Source organism: Salvelinus namaycush, chromosome 15, assembly GCF_016432855.1.
Source record: "Salvelinus namaycush isolate Seneca chromosome 15, SaNama_1.0, whole genome shotgun sequence".
In the NCBI taxonomy this organism is placed as follows: domain Eukaryota; kingdom Metazoa; phylum Chordata; class Actinopteri; order Salmoniformes; family Salmonidae; genus Salvelinus; species Salvelinus namaycush.
In genome coordinates, this window is record NC_052321.1 from 27,073,632 (window position 1) to 27,092,096 (window position 18,465).

The 18,465-nt window shown below is 41.3% G+C and overlaps 1 protein-coding gene across 1 annotated transcript; it reads right to left on the reverse strand.

The window, feature by feature from the left end:
• Window positions 1-3,830: 3,830 nt before the first annotated feature.
• Window positions 3,831-16,789, reverse strand: LOC120059913 (26S proteasome regulatory subunit 10B). Its single transcript, XM_039008991.1, has 13 exons — window positions 16,691-16,789; window positions 16,261-16,340; window positions 16,135-16,174; window positions 15,917-15,969; window positions 15,732-15,799; window positions 15,376-15,490; window positions 14,610-14,697; window positions 14,305-14,490; window positions 14,148-14,209; window positions 11,330-11,450; window positions 11,051-11,131; window positions 10,870-10,941; window positions 3,831-4,182 (listed from the first exon to the last, which is right to left on the reverse strand). Exons 1-13 carry the CDS (start codon window positions 16,773-16,775, stop codon window positions 4,064-4,066), a joined length of 1,170 nt encoding a protein of 389 aa, XP_038864919.1. The 5' UTR covers window positions 16,776-16,789; the 3' UTR covers window positions 3,831-4,063.
• Between the last annotated feature and the right edge of the window lie 1,676 nt (window positions 16,790-18,465).

Sequence of the window (18,465 nt, forward strand, 5' to 3'; positions counted from 1 at the left end):
ACCACTCCATATCTCATAGCCATATCAAATATCTTGGCTGTAAAATAGTTGCTATTCGGCTGAATATTGAGAGTTGAAAAATACATATTATACCTACAGAAAGCTGAGACCCTCCTCTCTTTGACAAGGACAAGGGGATGAAGCTTCCAAAGCAGTGTTTTTCCCAAAATTGCATTTTGAAACATTATACTATCAGAACAATTTTTTCTCTCAAACACATGGGGGAGCGGAGGGTGGCTCGCTCATCACAACAACCAAAAAATAATAATTGTCCAGCCCATCTGGCATTTGCCAGAATTGGCAAATGGTCGATCCACGATTGCATTCCATCCATGCTGGGTTTTGCAGGTGTGACGTCATTACTTCCATCTGTTTTTATCGATACAAGATAGTTAAATGGAAAGACACCATAGCAGGCAATTGTCACATCTATTTTCTATGCAAACTTTCTAAATGTTAACAGCAATAAAATCACTGGACAAGTTAATGGAAACATAGCTATTGCTAGTCGCTATGGTGATATGACTTGGATCGACTATTTTTTCTTGAGCGGATGGTCAGGGGGCCGGAACATAATTACAAATCATTTTACAAATCAGAACATCATTTCAAACCTTGATTACATTTGTATACGGTCACATATATCGCTCTATTATGCATGGGAATACTTTGGAAAAGTTTTCCATAATTAAAATTACTTGGAGCTGATTTGCTAGTTTTTTTTCTTCTTTTTTGCTCAGAAAATTTGGTAGTGGGCCACCAGCTCCAAATTTAAACCAGAATAAACAAAAAAGTCACACCATTGTCTGCTTATTTATCCTTTACGTAATGATTTATGTTATGAAACTCAGGTCAGAATATCCAGTGTCAATTCACTAACATGTCCAAAGAAATATACAGTACAATTGATTTTCAAATATTGCAATTATATTTGCATAATAGGAGGGGATGATGATACCAGAGTAAGCTATAAGGCTCTTTTTCTGAATACATTGAGATACAAATGTGACTGGTTAAGATCAAGAATCCACAACAATATTGAAAATGTGAAGGTCACATCTAAAGTAGCCCTATACAATATTTACAAGGCCATGTAAAAGGTTCAAGCGGGAGCTTCCTAGTGTCATACACAGGATGCTGTCTCAAGCTCTGGGACACAGCAACCATTTGGCAGACGAGGTCTAGAACACATTTTATTACAACTTCACTGTCCTCTGCTGAACAGAATACAAATGACCTGGCTTCAAACTAGTATTCTAGCACCACCTTGTGGCAATACTTCTAGATTTTAGACCTTTATACACCACATACTGCCTTTTCCACATTTTGTTGTGTTACAGCCTGAATGTAATTCACTGGCCTACACACAATAACCCATAATGTCAAAGTGGAATTATATTTTTCTAAATGTTTACAAATTAATTCAGAATGAAAGGCTGAAATGTCTTGAGTCAAGTATACAACACCTTTCTTATGGCAAGCCTAAATCAATTCAGGAATAAAAATATGCTTAAAACAGGTCACATAAGTTCATGTACTCACTCTGTGTGCAATAGGGTTTAACTTGATTTTTAAATGACTACCCCATCTCTGTACCCCACACATACAATTATCTGTAAGGTCCCTAAGTCGAGCACTGAATTTCAAACACAGATTCAACCACAAAGACCAGGGAGGTTTTCCAATGCCTCGCAAAGGGCACCTATTGGTAGGTGTGTAAAAATACATTTTAAAAAAGCAGATATTGAATATCTCTTTGAGTATGGTGAAGTAATTAATTACACTGGATGGTGTATAAATGCACCCAGTCACTACAAAGATGCAGGAATCCTTCCTAATTCAGTTGTTGGAGAGGAAGAAAAGGATTTAACCATGAGGCCAAAGTTGGCTTTAAAACAGTTACAAAGTTTAATGGCTGTGAAAGAAAATGGCAGATGGATCAGCAAATTGTAGTTACTCCACAATACTAATCTAACTGACAGAGTGAAAAGAAAGAAGCCTGTACAGGATTTAAAAAAATATTCCAAAACATGCATCCTGTTTGCAATAAGGGGGCACTAAAGGAACACATTACTGAATACCATTCTCCATATTTTCAAGCATAGTGGTGGCTGCATCATGTTATGGGTATATTTGTAATCGTTAAGGACTGGTAAGTTTCTCAGGATAAAAAAGAAACGTAACGGAGCCAAGCACAAGCAAAATCGTAGAGGAAAACCTGGTTCAGTGCTTTCCAACGGACACTGGGCGATTAATTCACCTTTCAGCAGGACAATAACCTAAAACACAAGGCCAAATCTACACTGGAGTTGCTTACCAAGAAGACAGTGAATGTTCCTGAGTGGCCGAGTTAGTTTTGACTTAAATCTACATGAAACTCTATGGCAAGACCTGAAAATGGTTGTCTAGCAATGATCAACAACCAATTTGACAGAGCTTGAAGAATTTTGAAAATAATAAAATGGGCTAATGTTGCACAATCCAGGTGTGCAAAGCTCTTAGACTCACAGCTGTAATCAATGCAAAAGGTGCTTCTACAAAGTATTTACTCAGGGGTGTGGATAGTTATTTAAATGAGATACTTATTCATTTCATTTTCAATAAATTACCAAACATTTCCAAAAACATGTTTTCACTTTGTCATTATGGGGTATTGCATGTAGATTTGTGAGAAAAAAAACATTTAATCCATTTTGAATTCAGGCTGTAACACAAAATGTGGAATAAATGAAGGGGTATGAATACTATCTGAAGGCACTGTACTTTTACACATACTCAGAATGTTACTTGGTGATATGGTGCAGCTAGTGATAAACAACATTTAGAGACAGAAGACAATTTACATACATCCAAAAGTAATTTGAACAGTAAACACACAAGCTGCGACCAAACACTGTGGCTGCCTTACCGGGCGCAAAACAGCTCTTTATGGCGTTCCCACATTAGATTATGTTTTCCATAACCTGAAAGAAGTTGATTGAAAGCATGTTGGAGCTATTATTTTTCCATCATGGAACACCTTCTTTGGATCAAGAAATGGGACAGCATATATATTGATTGGGTGACATTTTTATTGCAGCAGTAGTTTTAGAGGGGCATCTTTTCTGAAATTCAACATCAAAGACAGAAGGAACATTTTTGTGCTGGCCAGTGAAGACATTTACAGTTAACGACAAGGCACATTAACCTGTAGTGATACGATTAATTTTAAAGCAGCAATCAGCAATTGAAACAATAACAAAGTGTGTCTCGCAGCTATTTCTGTAAAATGCTGAGGGATGGGGCTGCAGAAATGTAACCGCTCAAATTCATAGACAAAGCTATGGATGCAAGGACTGACCTTCCATGATATCAAAATTATAGTTGTAACCATGTTGAGGCTATATAGTGTTTGTTTACCTTTACTTTGTTTAAAAACATGAGTAAAACAAGCTTATATTTTGGGTTCTGATGGGGTACGACAGTTGAACTAAGCTCATGAGGCATTTATAAGTTATATTCTTCAAGAGTCAATGGGTACATATCAATAATTTCTAAGTCTAAAAATGTTTGTGGCAAATACAATTTGCCCCTTTAAGTCAGAAATTTCCATTTTGGCTTCTCCACCATTTAGTGGAGTTATGACGATAACTTTAATATGGTACAAAGTCAGCCATAAATCTCAACCATTTCTTGAATCAGACTAGTGAAACTGTCGAATGCAAAAATGAAAAGTACATCTGTGGTTCTGACTCTGAATTCCAAAAATCCATAAGGATATTTTACACTGACTGGTGTATTACTCAGTAAACTCTGAATGGGCATTAAGAGAATCATATGATTGGACATAAGATGGTTGACAGTTTATTTAAATATGTATTCTTATGCAAAATACGAAAATAAAAACCAAACCATATATTTCACCACATAAGTCTGTATTAAATAAACATCTAAAATGATGTCTTTGAAATATACATTTGGAATACAGTAAAAACACAAATATGTTTGCTTTTGTCGTCTCTTCCTTTACTCTTTCCAGACTCAAATTACCATATATCTCCTGATAGGTTGGTTGGTGGTACTATCATAAAGGCTTGTAGTCCAGCTTGGATTCCAGTTTCTTAGAATCTGCAACCTTGCGAACAGCCTTCATGAAATCTTCCTGGGTCACATACTCATGGTCAGCACGGATTGCAAACATACCTGGGAAACACACATAGCAGGGTTCATACAGACTGTGACAAGTCAAACTCAAGGACTTTCAAGTACTTCTTGGAGCACTAATACAGTTGAAGTCGGAAGTTTACATACACTTGGGTTGGAGTCATTAAAACTTGTTTTCAACCACTCCACAAATGTCTTGTTAACAAACTATAGTTTTGGCAAGTCGGTTAGGACATCCACTTTGTGCATGACACAAGTAATTTTTCCAACAGTTGTTTACAGACAGATTATTTCACTGTATCACAATTCCAGTGGGTCAGAAGTTTACATACACTAAGTTGACTGTGCCTTCAAACAGCTTGGGAAAATTCCAGAAAATTATGTCATGGCTTTCATGGGAAAATCAAAAGAAATCAGCCAAGACCTCAAAAAAAAAATTGTAGACCTCCACCAGTCTGGTTCATCCTTGGGAGCAATTTCCGAATGCCTGAAGGTACCATGTTCATCTGTACAAACAATAGTGCGAAAGTATAAACACCATGGGACCACGTAGCCGTCATACCGCTCAGGAAGGAGACGCGTTCTGTCTCCTAAAGACTACTTTTGTGCAAAAAGTGCAAATCAATCCCAGAACAACAGCAAAGGACCTTGTGAAGATGCTGGAGGAAACACGTACAAAAGTATCTATATCCACAGTAAAACGAGTCCTGTATCGACATAACCTGAAAGGCCGCTCAGCAAGGAAGAAGCCACTGCTTCAAACCCACCATAAAAAAGCCAGACTACGGTTTGCAACTGCACATGGGGACAAAGATTGTACTTTGGAGAAATGTCCTCTGGTTTGATGAAACAAAAATAGAACTGTTTGGCCATAATGACCATCGTTATGTTTGGAGGAAAAAGGGGGAGGTTTGCAAGCCAAAGAACACCATCCCAACCGTGAAGCACGGGGGTGGCAGCATCATGTTGTGGGGGTGCTTTGCTGCAGGAGGGACTGGTGCACTTCACAAAATAGATGGCATCATGAGAATGGACAATTATGTGGATATATTGAAGCAACATCTCAAGACATCAGTCAGGAAGTTAAAGCTTGGTCGTAAATGGGTCTTCCAAATGGACAATGACCCCAAGCATACTTCCAAAGTTGTGACAAAATGGCTTAAGGACAACAAAGTCAAGGTATTAGAGTGGCCATCACAAAGCCCTGACCTCAATCCCATAGAAAATCTGTGGGCAGAACTGAAAAAGCGTGTGCGAGCAAGGAGGCCTACAAACCTGACTCAGTTACACCAGCTCTGTCAGGAGGAATGGGCCAAAATTCACCCAACTTATTGTGGGAAGCTTGTGGAAGGCTACCTGAAACATTTGACCAAAGTTAAACAATTTAAAGACAACGCTACCAAATACTAATTGAGTGTATGTAAACTTCTGACCCACTGGGAATGTGATGAAATAAATAAAAGCTGAAATAAATCATTCTCTCTATTATTATTCTGACATTTCACATTCTTAAAATAAAGTGGTGATCCTAACTGACCTAAGACAGGGAATTTTTACATGGATTAAATGTCAGGAATTGTGAAAAATGGAGTATAAATGTATTTGGCTAAGGTGTATGTAAACGTCCGACTTCAACTGTATATACTTGTAATAGGTCATATTATGAAATTGTTTCTAGTCGCCAACAGATGACAGTATATCGCCACAACCTCAAGAAAAAAAAAGAAAAAACGTACTATTCATTACTACCTTAAAAAGTTCTACTCAATAATACGTGTTTGACTACATACACGAGTGGTAAGTCAGGACTGATGATGTTGACTGATTTCCTCATATGAACTGTAACTCAGTAAAATCTTTGAAATTGTTGCATTTATATTTTTGTTCAGTGTACATAATATATTGTCTTTATATTTAAAATTGTCTTTATAATTCACAAAATGTTAGGTCCCACAGGCTGTCCCAACACAGACATGAAAATGAATTCTGACAGTGGAAAAGACCCTTAGTTGACTCTAAAATGTTGTATTCTATAACCATTTGAAGAGAAAGAAGTTGTGAATGTGTTGGATAAGATTAAAGACTCTCAGGACCCTATTTACATGGGTCCCGGACCACACATGGGTCCCGGACCCCCTAGTTTGGGAACCACTGTACTACTAACACCTCAATCACACCTACAGCGTGATTGAGCAATTGGTACGCAGCATCATCTGGACGTGTGTACAACAAAAGTTCAACATTCACCTTCTGCTACCATTTCTGTCAAGCCGTTTATGCATACATTCGATAAATCCAAGGTATGCACTACACAGAACGCACTGCAACTGCCTCTGCAACGCAATGCTGCAAGTCAAACGCAGTGTTCCATTGGAAATGAATGTACAGTACTTCTGGTGTACCAAAATGCAATGATGCTGTCGGTGTGATCAAGGCTTAACCTCACTCCCTGCTCACGTCAATGCTTCCTCTCTCTGTGCATCTCCTTTACCTCCTTCATTACAGCCTGACACACCACTGTCTGTCTCACTACTCTCAATAAAGAAAAAACATTTTGTTATGATAACTTATAGTAGCCCATCTTTTGATTATAGCTACCTTAATTTCAGTCAACTGCTCATGCTAATGGTCAGGCTTCGTTCAACGTTAGCTTCTAACTTCATCCTTCCAGCCAGGTAGTTATAGTTAGCTGCCTGGCTAATAGCCGGAGCCCTTGCGCTACCTAGCTAGACATCTGACTGAAATATCAGCGACAATTTACCAGTTGTACACTCATTCGCTGAGAGTCAGGGGTTGGTTTGTTTGGGGGATGTCTGTTGAAGTCAAGGGTTGTTAAAATAATTCTCACTGTCAGTGACGTCTCTCTGCTACTTGCCACAGTAGGTCTGGGCTGAGGTAGTTCGTTTCACCTCTCGGCCTATGTCGTGGGAGGAGTTTCCCGCTGGACAGAGTGGCAAATGAATGTGCTGCTAACAAGGCAAATCCGGGGTAGCAGACGAACATAACAAGCATACATGAATAATTTATGATTCCCCTCGTTCGCAGAGGTAGGCAAGATTAGAACTCTGATCAAGAAGCCTTCAGAGCGGTGATCAACGCTGGGAACGCAATAAGTGGGTAAATGATCATTAACAAAAAGGTGAGTAAACGCTATTTCCCAAATAATGGTGTAAACGGCGTTCACCCTCCACTACATCCCTGGTTAGGTCTGGCAAAACCCATTCAGAAACATCAATATCCTGCAGGCAAGTTTGAATCTACATTTGCCTGGCTATCGATGTGACATTTGGCAGCGCCTAATCAGTCAGTTCTGTACCTGCTTGGCTGAGTGGCAGTGTAGGTGGAATGAGCAAGCTTGCCTGGCATCCAGAGCGCGAAACACGTGCGGAAATAAAACTCGGTAGTCTGCCTGGAAATTAATTTGGAAGACCCATACATTTTTTTTCCCTAATATTTTTCATATTAACATATTTGATAGTTCTAATTCAAGTACTCTTCAAGTACTTTACTCTGCAAAGTTCTGTCATACTCTCCAGGTCTATACCCAAACAGTTTGAACTTCTAATTAAAAAAATTAACCTCTCCAGAAATAAGTCTCTAACTGTTGCCGCCTGCTATCGACCCCCCTCCGCTCCCAGCTGTGCCCTGGACACCATTTGTGAATTGATCGCCCCCCATCTAGCTTCAGAGTTCGTTCTGTTAGGTGACCTATACTGGGATATGCTTAACACCCCGGCAGTCCTACAATCTAAGCTAGATGCCCTCAATCTCACACAAATCATCAAGGAACCCACCAGGTACAACCCTAAATCCATAAACATGGGCACCCTCATAGACATTATCCTGACCAACTTGCCCTCTAAATACACCTCCACTGTTTTCAATCAGGATCTCAGCGATCACTGCCTCATTGCCTGTCTCCGCTATGGGTCCGCGGTCAAACGACCACCCCTCATCACTGTCAAACGTTCCCTAAAACACTTTTGCGAGCAGGCCTTTCTAATCGACCTGGCCCGGGTATCCTGGAAGGATATCGACCTCATCCCGTCAGTCGAGGATGCCTGGTCATTCTTTAAAAGTAATTTCCTCACCATCTTAGATAAGCATGCCCCGTTCAAAAAATGCAGAACTAAGAACAGATATAGCCCTTGGTTCACTTCAGACCTGACTGCCCTTGACCAGCACAAAAACATCCTGTGGCGGACTCCAATAGCATCGAATAGTCCCCACGATATGCAACTTTTCAGTGAAGTCAGGAACCAATACACGCAGTCAGTCAGGAAAGCAAAGGCTAGCTTTTTCAAGCAGAAATTCACATCCTGTAGCTCTAACTCCCAAAATGATTTGGGACACTGTAAAGTCCATGGAGAACAAGAGCACCTCCTCCCAGCTGCCCACTGCACTGAGGCTAGGTAACATGGTCACCACTGATAAATCCATGATAATCGAAAATTTCAATAAGCATCTCAACGGCTGGCCATGCCTTCCTCCTGGCTACTCCAACCCCGGCCAACAGCTCCGCCTCCCCCGCAGCTACTCGCCCAAGCCTTCCCAGCTTCTCCATCACCCAAATCCAGACAGCAGATGTTCTGAAAGAGCTACAAAACCTGGCCCCGTACAAATCAGCTGGGCTAGACAATCTGGACCCTCTCTTTCTAAAACTATCCGCCGCCATTGTTGCAACCCCTATTACCAGCCTGTTCAACCTCTCTTTCGTATCGTCCGAGAAACGTAAAGATTGGAAAGCTGCCGCGGTCATCCCCCTCTTCAAGGGGGGTGACACCCTAGACCCAAACTGTTACAGACCTATATCCATTCTGCCCTGCCTATCTAAAGTCTTCGAAAGCCAAGTTAATAAACAGATCACTGACCATTTCGAATCCCACCGTACCTTCTCCGCTGTGCAATCCGGCTTCCGAGCCGGTCACGGGTGCACCTCAGCCACGCTCAAGGTACTAAACGATATCATAACCGCCATCGATAAAAGGCAGTACTGTGCAGCCGTCTTCATCGACCTGGGCAAGGCTTTCGACTCTGTCAATCACCGTATTCTTATCGGCAGACTCAATAGCCTTGGTTTTTCTAATGACTGCCTCGCCTGGTTCACCAACTACTTTGCAGACAGAGCTCAGTGTGTCAAATCGGAGGGCATGTTGTCCGGACCTCTGGCAGTCTCTATGGGGGTAACACAGGGTTCAATTCTCGGGCCGACTCTTTTCTCTGTATATATCAATGATGTCGCTCTTGCTGCGGGCTATTCCCTGATCCACCTCTACGCAGACGACACCATTCTGTATACGTCTGGCCCTTCCTTGGACACTGTGCTAACTAACCTCCAAACGAGCTTCAATGCCATACAACACTCCTTCCGTGGCCTCCAACTGCTCTTAAACGCTAGTAAAACCAAATGCATGCTTTTTCAACCGTTCGCTGCCCGCACCCGCCCGCCCGACTAGCATCACCACCCTGGACGGTTCCGACCTAGAATATGTGGACAACTATAAATACCTAGGTGTCTGGCTAGACTGTAAACTCTCCTTCCAGACTCATATTAAACATCTTCAATCCAAAATCAAATCTAGAATCGGCTTTCTATTTCGCAACAAAGCCTCCTTCACTCACGCCGTCAAACTTACCCTAGTAAAACTGACTATCCAACCGATCCTCGACTTCGGCAATGTCATCTACAAAATAGCTTCCAACACTCTACTCAGCAAACTGGATGCAGTCTATCACAGTGCCATCCGTTTTGTTACCAAATCACCTTATACCACCCACCACTGCGACCTATATGCTCTAGTCGGCTGGCCCTCGCTACATATTCGTCGCCAGACCCACTGGCTCCAGGTCATCTATAAGTTTATGCTAGGTAAAGCTCCGCCTTATCTCAGTTCACTGGTCACGATAACAACACCCACCCGTAGCACACGTTCCAGCAGGTATATCTCACTGATCATCCCCAAAGCCAACACCTCATTTGGCCACCTTTCCTTCCAGTTCTCTGCTGCCAATGACTGGAACGAATTGCAAAAAAAACAAAACAAAAAAATTGCTGAAGTGGGAGACTTATTTCCCTCACCAACTTTAAACATCAACTATCTGAGCAGCTAACCGATCGCTGCAGCTATACATAGTCCATCTGTAAAAAGCCCACCCAATCTACCTACCTCATCCCCATACTGTTTTTATTTTATTTACTTTCATGCTCTTTTGCACACCAGTATCTCTACTTGCACATCATCATCTGCTCATTTATCACTCCAGTGTTAATCTGCTAAATTGTAATTATTCACTCCTATGGCCTATTTATTGCCTACCTCCTCATGCCTTTTGCACACACTGTATATAGACTTTATTTTTTCTACTGTGTCATTGACTTGTTTATTGTGTTATTGGCTTGTTTATTGTTTACTCCATGTGTAACTCTGTGTTGTTGTCTGTGTCACACTGCTTGGCTTTATCTTGGACAGGTCGCAGTTGCAAATGAGAACTTGTTCTCAACTAGCCTACCTGGTTAAATAAAGGTGAAATAAATCAAAATTAAAAAAGTAGCAACTTGAGAAAATGACAGATTTTCAAGGTATTCTAGTACTTGAATTTCAGAGTGCCAAATTCAAGTACTTTAAGCACCTTGTGCAAACCCTAATATAGGAACAGACTGAGTGAATGGCTTGTTTTTAAGATGTAAAATATACAGTTATAAAGTGTATTGGATAGGTTACTAACCTGCTTCCGTGCACACGTTCCTTAAATCAGCTCCATTAAATCCATCAGACAACTTCACAATGGCCTCGTAATCTGCAAAGAAATTCAAGTTACAGCCCACCATGAAATTCCCAACATGCAACTTAATTTCATCACAAAATTATGTCACATCCACAGCACACTATCCAGTCCCTAAACTCACCCATCTCTCCATGCTTAGTGATTGGTCCAGAGTGTATCTTCAGAATGTCCATCCGAGCCTGCTCATTGGGCAGTTCGATGTCTGTTAAGACAAAGCCAGAAGTTAAGAGTTCTGCTGTTCCTTGTCATTTACCAAGTCCTAGTTACTTTTCAGCCACTTGCCCTGGCCCTTTGGGGAAGTGACTAGGTGCTGAAATGGAACCAGGACCAAAGGTTTTTGCAACATGATTATCTATGCTTCTCAAACCAGGATAGTTAAAAGTCTCGAGAGGAAACATACGGATCTTGCGGTCCAGTCTCCCTGGCCTTAGAAGGGCAGGGTCCAGCGTGTCCGGACGGTTGGTGGCCATGATCATCTTCACTCTGTGCAGGGTGTCAAAGCCATCCATTTGGTTCAGCAGCTAGACAGGACAGACGAAAAAGTAAGCATCGTCAGTCTTAATTGGCTGATAAAACCAAGTGTTTACAGGTTTAGCCTTTAACACTTTGAGGCTCAATAATATGAGTAGTACCACAGAGTTTCTAACCCAGAAGCCCAACACTTCCGGGAACGATTGCAAAGCAGAAGTCAATGAGAGAAGAGAAAATGTATTCCTTGGTTATTTTTTTTTCTCAATCTAAAAAGGCACAACCTATATTCGAGCAAATGACTTACAGGATACCTGAACCCCAATTTCAGCCTTGGCACAACCCCTTAAAACAAAAACAAAAAAATGCATTCAGGTGAGAAGTTGTGGGTGGAGGGAATTGCTCAAATATAGGAGTTTTGGGGGTGGGTAAATGTAGTTGTAACTGATCCCAACACTTTCTCACTAAAGCATACTTACCAGAAATCTGCTGGCATGCTCTGATAAAAAAAGTATGTGCATTGTGAGCAATTATGGCTCCGGACAGTTCTCACAGTGGTAAGGCACAGAGTTCCTGACATCTATTGCTACTTGCGGTGTTAAATTTGAATCTCTCATCAGGTGCAAAAACAATCTCTGAACTGTGGACTCACATTTATTGCGGTATTGTGTTGGGAAGAAAAGTGCAATCCCCACCTTAAAAATGAAGATTAGGGGCTCAATTCAATTGAAAGCGCATTGTAGTATTTACACAGTAGCTCTTTTCCAAAGGTCAAATTAACTCATAGATCAGTCTTGGGTACTGTATATATATATAAAAAAACTTCCACTAGTGCCAGGGTGACCCCTCTCACAAGTATGCTTTCACTTTTCAAAATTAGAAGTGTGTGGGCATGGGATGAACATTGTAAATAAAGGATTAAAAAAGTATAATAATACAAGACACTATCTGCCCCATGTGGGATTAGAACTCACAACCACTGAACTACTGTATAAGCAAACTTTCTTAGCGGAGTCCGCTGTTGAAAAAAAAAATTGGCATCTATTTCTTTTTACGATGGATATGGCTATGAATATAAACGGCTAATCCTCATAGCATCATGCCAAATCTATTGGCACACTCCACTTACCTAGACCACTGCCAAATAAGGTGCGCTGTCACCTGCTTTTATAGTGAGCCTTGAGGTGGTACCACCCAGCACATCCAGAAGGGAGTGTATTTCATATCCAACCCCTCCATTGAGATGACAGAGGTACCTTCAAGGTGCCTCTACACCACAATTTCAATGATAGAGTTGACCCGCTAGGATCAAAAAGACTAGATTTACTACTACTAAAATATTACCTTTGCAACAAACTGTGAAAATGAAAACTAGAATTCACTAGTTTCACTATAACTAAGACATCTGGTCTTTGATGAAAAACATGTTTTTTCATTAAAGTTACTCTTTAAGTAGCTGAATATGTTTTTACTCCAACCTTGTGAAAGTGACAAACTGACACGTTTTCATTTTAGTCAAAAACAACTTTACATCGAAGGAGTGCCTTTGATTTGACAGCCTCCACATGCGCAGGTCGGCGCGAGACGACCATTAGACCCGATGATGCGTTTCTGCGCATGAGCTTAGCTAGCCAACGTTGCCATGACATCGCCTACAAGCGTGATCTGGGATTTCTATCAGGGAAGCAGTTTCTACATACACTACCATTCAAAAGTTTGGGGTCACTTAGAAATGTCTTTGTTTTTGAAAGAAAAGCACATTTTTTGTCCATTAAAATAACATCAAATTGATCAGAAATACAGTGTAGACAATGTTAATGTTGTAAATGACCATTGTAGCTAGAGACTGCTGATTTTTAATTGAATATCTACATAGGCGTACAGAGGCCAATTATCAGCAACCATCACTCCTGTGTTCCAATAGCATGTTGTGTTGGCTAATCCAAGTTCATCATTTTAAAAGGCGAATTGATCATTAGAAAACCCTTTTGCAATTATGTTAGCACAGCTGAAAACTGTTGTTCTGATTAAAGAAGCAATAAAACTGGCCTCCTTTAGACTAGTTGAGTATCTGGAGCATCAGCATTTGTGGGTTCGATTATAGGCTCAAAATGGCTAGAAACAAAGAACTTTCTTCTGAAACTCGTCAGTCTATTCTTGTCCTGAGAAATTAAGGCTATTGCATGCGAGAAATTGCCAAGAAACTGAAGATCTCGTACAACGCTGTGTACTACTCACTTCACAGTACAGCGCAAACTGGCTCTAACCAGAATATAAAGAGGAGTGGGAGGCCCCGGTGCACAACTGAGCAAGAGAACAAGTACATTAGAGTGTCTAGTTTGAGAACCAGACACCTCACAAGTCCTCAACTGGCAGCTTCATTAAATAGTACCCGCAAAACACCAGTCTCAACGTCAACAGTGAAGAGGCGACTCCTGGATACTGGCCTTCTAGGGCCTCTGTACGCCTATGTAGATATTCCATGAAAATAAAATGTCTTTTTTTTTTTTTTATCAGCCATTTCCAGCTACAATTGTCTTTTACAACAACATTAACAATGTCTACACTGTATTTCTGATCAATTTGATGTTCTTTTAATGGACAAAAAAAAAAGTGCTTTTCTTTCAAAAACAAGGACATTTCTAAGTGACGCCAAACTTTTGAATGGTAGTGTATCTTCATACTAAACCATCTTTGGTAGTACTTTGTGTGCAGTTAAGCTTATGGTTGTTCTCTGTTGAGAGACTCACCTCCATCAGTGTCCTCTGGATTTCTCTGTCTGCAGACGTCCCCTCAGAGAAACGACGACCACCTGTTAAACAGACAAAGACTTGTGTGTGTGTGTCTGGAACTCTATTGTTCAGTCAGTTTGTTGATTTCTATAGTCTGTAGCTCTAGTTCATGTACCTATGGCATCGATCTCATCCATGAAGATGATGCAGGGCTGGTGGTCCCTGGCGTAGTTGAACATCTCTCGGATCAGCCTAGCGCTCTCACCAATGTACTTGTCCACTATGGAGCTGGACACCACCTTTAGAAAATTGCAGTCAAGCTGGCTAGCAACTGCTCTGGCCAAAAGTGTCTTTCCAGTTCCTGAAAAGCATGAAAAGAAAATACAGTACATTATAAAGCACATACTACTGGCTTCTGGAAAGCAGCCCTCAGGCTAACATGTAGTGCTATCAGAGAACCAGGCCAGTTGATCTCCTCACCTGGGGGTCCGTAGAGCAGGCAGCCTTTAGGGGGGATAATGCCCACCCTCAGGAAGAGCTCAGGGTTGGTCAGAGGCAGCTCAATCACCTGAAACAACATTTTCAAATCAAATGTTATTTGTCAAAAACATGTTCAGCATATGTTATTGTTGGTGTAGCAAAATGCATCACCATCCATCCCTCTCACAATTGGACCATAAATATCTTCCGCACGCTCAATTTTATTTGCTCAACTCCTGCATCCTCCCTCCTCTCTGGCCTCCATTTAAAATGAGGAGAGGTGGCAAGTAGAGGGAATAAGGAGAAAAATACACTTGTATGAAGTGAGACTCCTCCAATTGTGCGTCATCAGGCAAATTAAGTTTACAGGGTGGAATCCCAAAATAAATGTATAAAGTGATAAAAAAAACATTTAGCTAGTTGTGCAAAACATTTTATAGATAAAAGGATAAGTAGCATATGCTTTTTAAATGTTTGCATGCTTTTTTCTTTCGAGAAAACAATAGCTGATTAAAAAGGCAGTGTATCAGATTTCAAAACTCTTCCGCGAAGGACTCAGGTAGGATAAACTTGTGCTTCCTCGCCAAAAGGAGTCTATCGAGGAGGTGAGGACCATTTTCCTAGTAACGAATTGACACTCTCCTCGACCACATCGGTTTCCTGGTCACGGAGGAGAGAGGGCGGACTTTTCCCAAATGACAAAAAGCCTCCAGAAAAAGCTAACTCTGTCCTGTATGGATAAAGTGTGTGTATGTGCCTCACTAACCTCTCTGAGCTCTCTGATCTGCTCAGCCAAGCCTCCGATCTCAGAGTAGGAGACGCTGCCAGGGTCTTCATGAGACATGTTGTACACAAGCGGGTCCACCTCTCTGGGAAGGTACCTGCAAGGGGGAACAGCACACCAATATGTCATCACAGTGTGCCTTTGTTCTTACGGATTATATAGGTCATGGAGATGTCTTATAAGCAGAATATATATAATTTGTTTTACTTAAAATGCTTTCAATAGGGAGACTGTTGCAGAAAGTCGGATGCAGGCTAACACAATACAATGGTGTTTTGCTTGATAAACATATGAAATAGTAAAAGGCATTATAGACTTGGGAGAGTATACCAACTCACCTCATGATAGTCAGAGTGGTCATATCCAATGCAACTCTAGTACCAGGTTTGAGCATAGCCTTATCCAGCTGGGTGACAAAATATAAGGTTGGCACCTCAAGCATAATCAATATGAAATGGGAAGTGAAATACAAGTTGCAATGTTGTTTGTAAATATTTTGTTGTGGCTTAGGGTTTTGACCTACCTGCCGTCTGCATCCAACCACATATCGTGGGCCATTGGTTGCTTTGACAATGACTGAATTCCACGAAAGGATAGAAGAAAACCCCACGTTACACACTATATAGTCAATGCAAGCTAGTAGGAACATTTAAACGTTTTCATCCATGTAGGCCTAGCGGTAGATTCAACAAAACAACATCATATACAGCAAAGGGATTTTCATTATAATTTAGGACTTACATTTTTCCTCTGTTAGCTGCTTCAGGACCTCACCAACAATCTAGAGAGGAGTCAAGAGAGGCCTTTGTAAATAAAATAAAACTTATATCAAGGCTTCTGATGATTTGGGATTAAATTTCCAGTCACCTGTCCAACACTTTGTAGAGCTTTCAGATCATTTTCTGATTTTTCATACTGTTTTGTCTGTTCTCTCAGTTGTTCACGCACTGTAAAGACAAACAAAAACAATGATTGACACTGACTACGTGTGTGCCATCACACAGGCTGTCATCATCATCATCTGGTCGACCAAGTCAGCTAACACTAGCTAGTTAGCTAGCTAACTAACGTTATAAAACTAGCTTGCTCCTAAACACTGTGCATAAATAAAAGGTACATGAACAGTTACACACTAGACAGTTTAGTATAAATAACCTGGCGTTGAACTCATTTTCAAGGCTACTATAGCTATGTTAGTCTAGCTAGGTAACTGGAGAGGGTTACATTATGATGACAAAGCTACATGGAGAGTTGTTGTGGCTGTAAAAGCCTGGCTATTGACAGAAACGATACATACATTCTTTCAAGCGTCCATCAATTTCTTTGTGCTCAAGCAATTTCTTTCTGTAATCTTGAAGTCCCTTGTCTCTGGGATCCGCCATGATGCCTTGAAAAAACCGGCTCTGCCACGCTGAATTATGGGATTGAAAGTTGTGACATCAGAGGAAATGTTTTGCCATGTTTACAGTATGTTGTCACAGGAACGTCGTAATTAATTTTAAGTGGATTTAATTGTGCGTTGACTTAACAAAAAATGTCACATGTTCTCAATGCAAAGTTAAGAAATTAATTCAAAACAACATATGAGTAGTATTTTGTGGGGTTTTAGAAATGCATTCAATTTACCGTTTACATCAATGACTAATTTCGCGTTCAAGTGCTAGTCGGAACTCAGAAACTCGGTAATGGTAACTGGTTGAACGCGGAACGTGGAACGTGTATAACTACTATTACCGGTTAGTTTGTCCAACGTTTTCGAGTTTCCTAGTATTTAAATTTACAAAAGCAATGTAGCATGCCATAGAGGATTCATTTGAACTCAATGGGCACAGTCTCAGCGGTCCTATATCAATCTGGCTTGAGTCACAGAGGGCAGGGATGGTCAGTCAGTGGGGTGATGGAGTTGAACAGATAAGTTATTTGATACAGGGGGTTACTATAGGGTTGTAAGACACTTGGTAAGACACCTTGGTTTTGGAGTGAACTAGGCCTATCAACCGCCCAAAACAATCATCAAAGGGATAATTTGTTTGTTTTGTTTTACTTCTAATGGTTCTAATACTTCTAACTGAGCTTGAACCTGTAGTTAACCGCAAACAATAGGATAAAACCAGAGTGGTTGGTTTCTCCCAGCGAAGTGGCGGCCACGGCGGCGCCCTCCACTGTTTGCTGGGAGCATTCTCAGGCCGGCTGTCAGGATCGCTGCTCCACATAAACAAAGGCACATCTGGGCGGGCGAGGCGGGAGGCCGCCTGCACAATGTGTAAACGGACGGCCTTCGCCAAGCACCCGTCATCTTCTTGGCCACCTTTCCAAAAAGGCTTAAATTCCTTCCACGGAGCTCTGGACATTCCGTGTGCTGTTCTTTTTCTTATTTTCTTGGTCGTTGTTTTCAGCTGCTGGTCGTTTTGTGTATACCCACCTTTGAGTTTGTGAGATGAAGGGTCCTTGCACTTTGCATGCCACAATGTACTTGTACTCCTAAAGCCAGAGTGGTCAGAAACCCTGTAAGGGGTGTGAAGGGTCAGTTCAGCTCATCCAGATTGTGTGTGTCCTGTCACCTCTCTGACATATGTGACACAGCTGTGTATCGCTGAGATTGGTCACACTATCAGCAGTTAGAGAAGGGTAATACAAAGCTATATATTCAACAGTAATGGAGGTATCTTTGTGACTTCATGTTGGTATTTAGAATGCATGCAGTAGCAGTGAATATGTGAATAACTTGTACACCCTACATGCTTTTCAAGTTTAGTGTGTCTATGTTCATGCATCTGTGCTTGGGAAATTTTTAGATCATTTCTGTGAGTGTGCAACTGTTTGTGTGTGCGTGTGTCTGCTGGGGAACATCCGATCCCCTCGTTCGCCGCATGCCACGCTTGCTTGCAGGTGGTCTGTCCCTGCTCGGGGCTGGCAGCAGATTTCATATTTCATAGGAACGCAGCACTCCCCTGGACGCCATCATTGAGTCCACATGGCAGGCCGGAAAGGCACTCTGTGAACACTTGGCTGAAATATGTGCTTAGCCAGCCCCCCCTTTCCAGCCTGCTCGCTCGCTGGGCCTCACAATTA

Coding starts and splice junctions, on each gene's coding strand:
- LOC120059913 (XM_039008991.1), bottom strand. CDS start 16,775: ATGGCGGATCCCAGAGACAAGGGACTTCAAGATTACAGAAAGAAATTG. Junction 15,800..15,916: donor TGGTTGGATGCAGACGGCAG/GTAGGTCAAAAC, acceptor TTTGTCACCCAG/CTGGATAAGGCTATGCTCAA. Junction 14,698..15,375: donor AGATCAGAGAGCTCAGAGAG/GTTAGTGAGGCA, acceptor ATGTTGTTTCAG/GTGATTGAGCTGCCTCTGAC.